This window comes from Mandrillus leucophaeus, unplaced genomic scaffold (assembly GCF_000951045.1).
Source record: "Mandrillus leucophaeus isolate KB7577 unplaced genomic scaffold, Mleu.le_1.0 Scaffold97, whole genome shotgun sequence".
In the NCBI taxonomy this organism is placed as follows: Eukaryota; Metazoa; Chordata; class Mammalia; order Primates; family Cercopithecidae; genus Mandrillus; species Mandrillus leucophaeus.
The window spans coordinates 4,319,813-4,328,752 of record NW_012110585.1 but is presented as its reverse complement, the minus strand read 5'-3'; the positions used below and the strand labels follow the sequence as shown (position 1 = coordinate 4,328,752).

The window sequence follows — 8,940 nt, the reverse complement described above, 5'->3', positions numbered from 1 at the left end:
CCTCCCAAAGTGCTGGGATTACAGGCGTGAGCCACTGTGCCCGGGCAGAAAGCTTTCTTTTTCGAGCTTGGTGGCAGCCCAAAACCGATTCTTTAAGGATGTCGGGACTGAACACCTCCTGTGACTTAGCAGCACCTCCTCTCCTCTGACTTTTCATTCCCCCTCCTTCTAGAATCTCAAGCTCCCTATTTGTCCCGGGAGCGGCTTCAAGGTAGTCTGGGGTGCTGTTAAGGTGCTCTGGTTGATAGAGTCTCCTGGCCACGTGCTCTTTTTGGCATGTGACAACATTCTACAGAGCTGGAGTGGAGCACGCTTTCACGTAAGCACTCCGCAGGTATGGAGAGAGGATAGGAGGAGCACCCTTTTCTTTCTGTTTTTTTTGTTTTTTTTTTTTTTAACCCAAAGATTAACTTGGAAAAGGGGCAGAGGGGTGCAGTGGAACCCAGGTCTGCCCAAGCAGCCCAGCTGACCAAGGTCTAGAGATGCATCTGCTTGCAGCTGTTCTTCCACCAGCCCGCATCCTGGAAAGGGGTCTTGTGGCACGCAAAGGTTCACATCCTTCCCTCATGAAATAAGGACTTTGTGTTCATCATCTCTTGCAAGAAGCAGAGCAGAAAGCACAGAATTAAGAAATAAAAGGGAAGTGTGTGCCTATACAAAGGGAAGTGAAAGCAGGTTGCTATCCCATGCAAAGACCCTGGAACCTGTCAACAACCCAGCTTGTCATTTTCACCATCCGCATTTGTCCAGAGTGATTGAGATTTGCGTTGTTGTGGAGAGAAAGGCGCCTGTTGCACGATGGAGTGAGGTGGTCACTGCTCTCAGGACCCCTGTGCCTGGCTTCACACTTTTTGGGTTCTCAGCAGTCTTGGGACCCTCAGAGTGGAAGCATTTTTGGATGTTAAATGCTGGGGTTAATTGAAGTTAAGAGCTTGTTTTACTGGCCCTGCAGCACCTGGTTTGCATATAGGTGGGCAGCGCGGGGAAGGACCTGTGAGTGGCCAGCCTGGTTCAGGTGAGGGAGGTGGAGTGGGGCTTCTCTGCTTCTCCTGGTTCCCTGGAAGCCTCCAAGGCTGATGAGCATCGCTGCTGCCTCTGCCCGCCTGCGTGCTGGGCGGGTTTTCTGACGGGTTTGCAATTGCTCACACCTATAATCCCAACACTTTGGGAGGTCAAGGTGGGCAGATCACTTGAGTCCAGGAGTTTGAGAACAGCCTGGGCAACATAGCAAAACCCCATCCCTACAAAAAATATAAAAGTTAGCTGGGTGTAGTGGTGCATGCCTGTAGTCCCAGCTACTTAGGAGGCTGAGGGGAGCAGATCTCTTGAGCCCTGGAAGCAGAGGCTGCAGTGAGCCGTGATCGTGCCACTGCACTCCAGCCTGGGCAACAGAGTGAGATCCTGTCTCAAAACAAACAAACAAACAAATGAACTTTCTTTTCATTTAAACTCTTGTCAGCGTTGGGGACCTATTGGAATAGGTGTAGTGTGAACTGAGGGCTAGAAGTGGTGGAGGAAGAGAAGAGAGGGAGGGAACAGAGCCCACTGGAGCAACCGCCCTTCCTACCTTATTGCACACCAGGCGTGTGCTGGCGCTTCAGTCTTCAGTTCATTCTTGACTGCCACCTGAGACGTGGTTACTGGCTCCATTTTACAGGTGGTAAAACTGAGGCTTGGAGAAGGTCAGACCCCAAAGGTGCCATTTAGTCAGTGGCAGAGCCAGATCCAGATGCAGGTCTCCTGACTCCAAGTGCAGGGCTCATTTTATCAGCCGGTTGCAGCAGGCTGGCGGCCCCTTGAACCCCAACCTGGATGCCATGTGGGAGGAGCAGAGAAGCCAGGAACACCACAGCCCTGGGCCAAAGTGCGGGACTGAAAGAACTTCCCAGCGCTCAGCCTGGGACTAGTGGAATGGGCTGGACCCTGGGGCTGGTGGTGGCGGGCCCAGGGAGCCTGGGAATGAGTGGGGAGCACAGGCAGGTGTGGGAGGGCCTGGGAACCATGAAAAGAAGGGTGGGTTCAGGGAAGTTGCCCACTAGTGAAGTGGCGAGGGGGCCCTGTGGGACTCCAGGGAATAGCCGTGGCAGGTTGTCATCCAGCAGCTGAGGGCCATTGGACATGGCAGCTGCCTGTGTTCTCAGCCACCACAGAAACCAAAGAAATCTTGGTTTAAAAATTCAAGTTGCCATAGAAACGCTCCCATCCTCGACTTGGCTTATTATTTAAAATAACATCTCTACAGCACAAAAGCCCCCGGGGACATCCGAGGACACTCCTGTCTGCCCACGAGACACGCTCACCTCACAGTGTGGAGGCTGTATGGGTCGCTGACACGCAGGACCACGTGAGATGCTGCCTACCCACAATTCACGGAAAAGGGGAAGATTATTAAGAAAGTTGCTAGGGGCCAGGTCCAGTGGCTCATGCCTGTAATCCCAGCACTTTGGGAAGCTGAGGCAGTCAGATCCCTTGAGGCCAGGAGTTCGAGACCAGCCTGGCCAACATAGCGAAACCCCGAGTATACTAAAAAAACCCAGACGTGGTAGCACAGGCGTGTAATCCCAGCTACTCAGGAGGCTGAGGCACAAGAATCCCTTGAACTTGGGAGGTGGAGGTGTCAGTGAGCCAAGATTGCGCCTCTGTACTCCAGCATGGGCCACAGAGCGCGACTCCTGTCTCAAAGTCACCAGGGAGGAAGCCTCATTGGTGGGAAGGAAGACCAAATTGGAAATGCTGTGAGGAATCATTAAACCAAATGTCCTTTTATCAGTTTGGTGGCTCGGGGCCTTTAGTAACACCGCCAACTATTTTTTCCTAGAAGAAACGAAACTGAAGTTATAGGAACATAGTCACTTTTTCTTTTTTTCTTAAAAGTAAGAGTATGTTGTGAAAAAAAAGTCTTCCCACTGTAGTGACCGACAGCTGTCCATCGTCCTCGGCATTTCGCGTGTCGTAGCAGGAGTGTGCCTGCATGTGAAGATTGTTGAGAGGGTCAGACGCTTATGGTCCTCGGTCACCCACAGCTTGCTTTTCCCCACTTAACACTGGGACTTGGGGCATTTTTACTTTGTTAGTACAATAGAATGTACTTCAACTAGCTGCTTTTTTATTTTTATTTTATTTATTTATTTTATTATTATTTTTAGACGAAGTCTCTATCTGTTGCCCAGGCTGGAGTGCAGTGGCGCAATCTCAGCTCAGTGCAACTTCCGCCTCCTGGGTTCAAGCAATTCTACTGCCTCAGCCTCCCAGGTAGCTGGGATTACAGGTGTGAGCCACCACACCTGGCTCATTTTTGTATTTTTAGTAGAGATGGGGTTTCACCATGTTGGCCAGGGTGGTCTTGAACTCCTGACCTCAGATGATCCGCCCACCTAGGCCTCCCAAAGTGCTGGGATTACAGGCATGAGCCACCGCGTTCGGCCTATTTTTATTTTTATTTTTTTTAATTTTTGAGACGGAGTTTTGCTCTTGTTGCCCAGGCTGGAGTGCAATAGTGCGATCTCGGCTCACTGCAACCTTTGCCTCCCGAGTTCAAGCAATTCTCCCGCCTCAGCCTCCCAAGTAGCTGGGATTGCAGGCATGCGCCACCATGCCTGGCTAATTTTTTTGTATTTAGTAGAGACAGGGTTTCACCATGTTAGTAAGGCTGATCTTGAACTCCTGACCTCAGGTGGTCCAACCACCTCGGTTACAGGCATGCGCCATGGTGCCTGGCCAACTAGTTGCTTTTTTAATGGTTGCTTCATATTCTATTTAACCACTTACTATAATTTAACAATTACTCTGTTACTAGATACTTGCTTCATTTCTGGTCTTTTGCTAATGCAAAAATTATTTAGCGAGCACTCCTGTGCATGTATCTTTGCATTTTGTGGGATACATTTCTAAATGTCAGGTTGCCGAGTCCCAGGACATGCAGATTTAGAAACTGGTGGGTGTTGCTGTATATCAAGGAAAGGAAGCCTAAAGTATATGTTAGTACTGCTCTGTCAGTTTTTGTTTTAAAGAGACTTTTCAGTTTAATGCAAGCATTTTCCTTTGAAGGCTATGTTTTCTGTCAATCCTAGGCTTTCCTCCAGCATTACTTTAAAAAAAAACACTTTATTTTCTTTAGAGATGGGGTCTCACTATGTTGTCAAGGCTGGTCTTGAACTCCTGGTCTCAAGTGATCCACTTGCCTTGGCCTCCCAAAGTACTGGGGTTACAGGTGTGAGCCACCGCACCCGGCCCATTTTTAAAAGGGCATTGATTTTTTTCATAAAACCTTTATAATTAAGATCTGTGGGCCGGGCACAGTGGCTCACACCTGTAATCCCTGCACTTTGGAAGGCTGAGGTGGGTGGATCATGAGGTCAGGCATTCGAGACCAGCCTGGCCAACATGGTGAAACCTTGTCGCTAAAAATACAAAAATTAGCCGGGTATGGTGGCATGCGCCTGTAATCCCAGCTGCTCAGGAAGCTGAGGCAGGAGAATCGCTTGAACCCAGGAGGCGGAGGTTGCAGTGAGCCGAGATCATGCCTTTGCGCTCCAGCCTGGGTGACAGAGCAAGACTCCATCTCAAAAGTCTGTGTTGCATGTGGTACTTTTTGTGTGTGAGGAGTCCAGTGTGAAGATTCAGCCTTCAGGCAGCCACTTGTACAAGCACTGTCCTGTTTCGTCTCTGGCCTCACCTAGGTATGCTGATTCCTCCATGGAGGAGGTGCTTCCGAGCGGTCTGTTGGGTGCTCTGCTGATGGGCATCACCCAGCATTTTATGATACATTTGCTGCCCCAGAGGGCCGGGCTCCCATCAGAGCTACTTTCCACTGGCTGGGTGCGGTGGCTTATCCTTGTAATCCTAGCACTTTGGGAGGCCAAGGCCGGTGGATCACCTGAGGTCAGGAGTTTGAGACCAGCCTGGCTAACATGGCAAAACCCCATTTCTACTAAAAATACAAAAATTAGGTGCATGTGGTGGTGCACACCTGTAATCCCAGCTACCTGGGAGGCTAAGACATGAGAATTGTTTGAACCTGGGAGGCGGAGGCTGTAGTGAGCCAAGATCGTGCCACTGTGCCCCAGACTGGGTGACAGAACAAGACCCTGTCTCAAAAAAAAAAAAAAAAAGAACTTTTTTTCCACAGCCGTCTTGCTGTCCCCATATATTTATTCTCCCAGATGAATTCTTGCTTAAGCAACAATGCAGTTTAAATTGTTCTTCAGATAGAATCCACAACTTCAGATAGTTCCAGTCAGTTTGTTAAGCACTGACACCACAGTCCTGTGACTTTCATGTTGACCTGTGACCTGTGGGAGGTAGAGCACCTCACTCACCCACGGAAGCCCCTGGAGTGAGGGACAGGAGCCCCTGCCTCACGCATCTCCCCACGCTGCGGTTTTCCCCAGCCCTGGGTGCAGGCACCCAGGAGACATGTATTGATTTTGTCGAGCTGCTTGCTCAGGAGGGTGACTCAGAGTTCAAGCTGGAAAGCACTGGCTTGTGACTCATGAGCCAGTCCCAGATCAAAGGGCTGAGGCATCAAGGTGAGAATTTTCCTTCCCAGAAGCCTCATCTCTGCAGCCGGAAGCAGAGCCCTTGGCTGACTGGAAAAACCAGAGAGGCCCCGGGAGTGGGTGGATGGGCAGCCCAGCCCCACCTCTCAGCCTGCACCTCGACCAGCCCACACCAAGCTTGTTTGTCTGTGTCCTGTCAAAACTAGGACTCCTGTCTTTTCTTACATTTCTTTTCTAACTTTTCTTACATTTCCCTGTCCCATGGGTGTTCCACTTAGGGCATAATGACACAGACAGGCTCTTCACTGTTTCATGTCACTTACTTGGGCAGGTGTCTCAAGCTGTTCCACAGATCCATGCAAAGGCCGTTTAAAACTAGTGGAGCAGGCCCTAGACTCGGTCTAGTCCAGCACAGCCCCTTGGCTTTCTCTCCTGGCTCTGGCCACCTGGCCCCTGGGGACACACACGAGGTCATGGCATGCTGCAGGCACCAGGGCAGGGAGGCGGGGAGCCCATGGGCGCCTCAGCTCCTCAGAGTTCTCCGCCTGGGCCAGGACGAGCACGGGGGTCCACTGATGCCTGAGACGGTGCCCGTGTGTGGATGAGCCTTTGACCCACATAACAGAGAGGTGTCCTGATGCCCTCTGTCCTCTCCAGGTGGATCTAGGATCTGGCTTCCAACATGTGGCGGCTCTGGGCCTCCCTCTGCTGCCTGCTGGCGTTGGGCGATGCCCGGAGCAGGCCCTCTTTCCATCCCCTGTCGGATGAGCTGGTCAACTATGTCAACAAACGGAACACCACGTGGCAGGTAGGCTGTGGGGCTGCGTCCTACGTATGTCCCCTCCCAGGTCGGTCTGTGCACACTGACTCCAGGGATGGGGAGCTGACTCACTGTGGCCCGCAGAACATTATGTCCTGGACCGTTGAGGAACAGCCCTGACCCCGAGTCACAACGGCTCTGGACCACACCTGCCTCCTCTGTCCCATACCCCGTATTTGTGCATGAGTGTGTGTGCATGTGTATGAATGTATGGTTGTGTGCACGCGGAGGTGCGTGGGGGAGTAGGTGAGCTTTGGAAGTGTTCAAAACCAGCTAGCCCCTGTGACGCCTGCCGTGGCAGAGTGGCAGTTCATCAGTCCTGCCCCTGATTCCCTTTGTCTCTGTCCAGCTCTGACCCTGGGACTGAGAACCAGGAATGAGGAGTGAGCCATGTTGAGGGCCGGAGAGGGTCTCTGATTGTCAGCAAATGGGAGCAGATCAGGGGAGACACCCACTCTGCCTGTGTGTCACTCTGGGCTGTTCCCCACTGCCCCCCAACCCTCGTGCCCTCGAGCTGGGTAGGGCCCCTGGCTTTCCCTGGGTTGGGCCTGGTGTGTGGGCAGCGTGCCCATCCACCACTATCCCAGGAAACCCCTCAGTCAGTGGGTGACTCTCTTCCAGGCCGGGCACAACTTCTACAACGTGGACATGAGCTACTTGAAGAGGCTGTGTGGTACCGTCCTGGGTGGGCCCAAGCCGCCCCAGAGGTGAGTGCCCGCTCCTCCGCACCACTGTAATGTGAGTGGCGGGCGTTGGTTTGGGGCAGTGGGAAGTGGGAGAGTGAAGGCCTCTCTGGCATCCAGAGGGCTCATGCCACCCAGGGCTACCGACACTGCTTGAGGTACAGCGCTCATCTCTTTTCATTTTTGTATTATTTACTTTTTATTTTATTTTTTCCTTCTCAAGTTATTAGTAGAGAAGATGCTGGTGCTTTCTTTTGTTTTGGGGAGGGTCTCTCACTCTGTCACCCAGGCTGGAGTGCAGTGGCGCCATGTTGGCTCACTGTAACCTCTGCCTCCCGGCCTCAAGCGATTCTCGTGCCACAGCCTCCTGAGTACCCGGGGCCACAGGCTTGCACCACCATGCCCAGCTAATATTTGTATTTTTAGTGGAGACTGGGTTTTGCCCTATTGGCCAGGCTGGTCTCAAACTCCTGGCCTCAGCAAGTGACCTGCCCCCGTCGGCATCCCAGAGTGCTGGGATTACCAGCATGAGCCACCTCCAGTGTTTTCTGTTGCGCTTCTCCAAGGTGTCTCAGCCCTAGGTGTGACAGACTAGGTCTGGGTCTCCACTATGTGGGCAGACTCAATCTTGAGTAATTTAAGGAAAATCTAAGAAAAGCCAGATGAGGCCAAGTACAGTGGCTCTACTAAAAATACAAAAATTTGCCAGGCATGGTAGCGGGCGCCTGTAATCCCAGCTACTCAGGAGCTGAGGCTGGAGAATCGCATGCACCCGGGAGGCGGAGGTTGCGGTGAGCCAAGACCGCGCCACTTCCCACGTGAGGATGGGGTAGTTAAGTTGCGGGACACTCCCTTCTGCACAATGGGGATGATATGAGAAATGATGAGAGGATCCTGGGCAGATGTTGAGGCAGGAGAGCGGGGCAAGAAACACTATCTGGACTGGATAAACTCATTTAAAAAATCCATTACATAAGCCTAGAAAGAAGCATACAACATCGCAAGTCAGACCAGGCATGGTGGATCACGCTTGTAACCCCAGCACTTTGGGATGCCGAGGCAGGCAGATCATTTGAGGCCAGGAGTTTAAGACCAGCCTGGCCAACATGGTGAAACCCCATCTACTGAAAATACAAAAATTAGCCGGGCGTGCTGGTGCATGCCTATAATCCCAGCTACTCAGGAGGCTGAGGCACCAGAATCACTTGAACTCAGGAGGCAGAGGTTGCAGTGAGCAGAGATCTCACCACTGCACTCCAGCCTGGACGACAGAGTGAAATTCTGTCCGGCCTGCCCCCCATCCCCAAAGAAAAAATCGCTAGTTGCATTGAGCAATAGAATTTCCTTTGGTTTTGTGAAAGTCCCAGGGACACCTGCCTGCAGCCTTCTCCTGCGTGTCTTGTTGTGCTCACTTCCTTTCTAGGGGATTGTGGCCCAGCCACAGTGACTGCTCTTAAACCGAGTGGCCTTTGCAGGGACTGGGGAGGGAGCTGTGGGACGAGAGCTTGTAATGAAGACCTTCCTTTATCCAGAGTTATGTTTACCGAGGACCTGAAGCTGCCTGAAAGCTTCGATGCACGGGAACAATGGCCACAGTGTCCTACCATCAAAGAGATCAGAGACCAGGGCTCCTGCGGCTCCTGCTGGGTAAGGCCCTGCTGGCCGGCGGGGGAAGGGCTGGAGAGAGAGGAAGCAGCAATGGGGAGTCTTGGGGGATTCGGGGTGGGGACAACTCTGACAAGGCAAGTTATAGAAACTTTCTGAGTCCCAGTTTCCATCCATACAAACATCACAATCTCTCTGGCCATGAATTATGGCAAGGATTAGGTGGAGTGGCGGGCAGAGCATCCTGCAGATTGCAAGTCCACATCTATGGGTGGCGAAGCAGCTCCCTTCTCCTGACACGCTGCCCCGTCCACAAATACCAGGAGCTCTCACC

General features: G+C 52.2%; 1 protein-coding gene across 1 annotated transcript in view; it reads left to right on the top strand.

Moving 5' to 3' along the window:
* The window catches only part of CTSB (cathepsin B), a 19,834-nt gene that overhangs the window by 4,561 nt on the left and 6,333 nt on the right, over positions 1-8,940 (top strand). The window contains exons 3-5 of the mRNA XM_011970753.1: positions 6,156-6,306; positions 6,940-7,025; positions 8,534-8,648. Coding sequence (XP_011826143.1) covers positions 6,181-6,306; positions 6,940-7,025; positions 8,534-8,648 — 327 coding nt within the window. The 5' untranslated portion in view covers positions 6,156-6,180. The remainder of the gene's footprint in view (positions 1-6,155; positions 6,307-6,939; positions 7,026-8,533; positions 8,649-8,940) is intronic.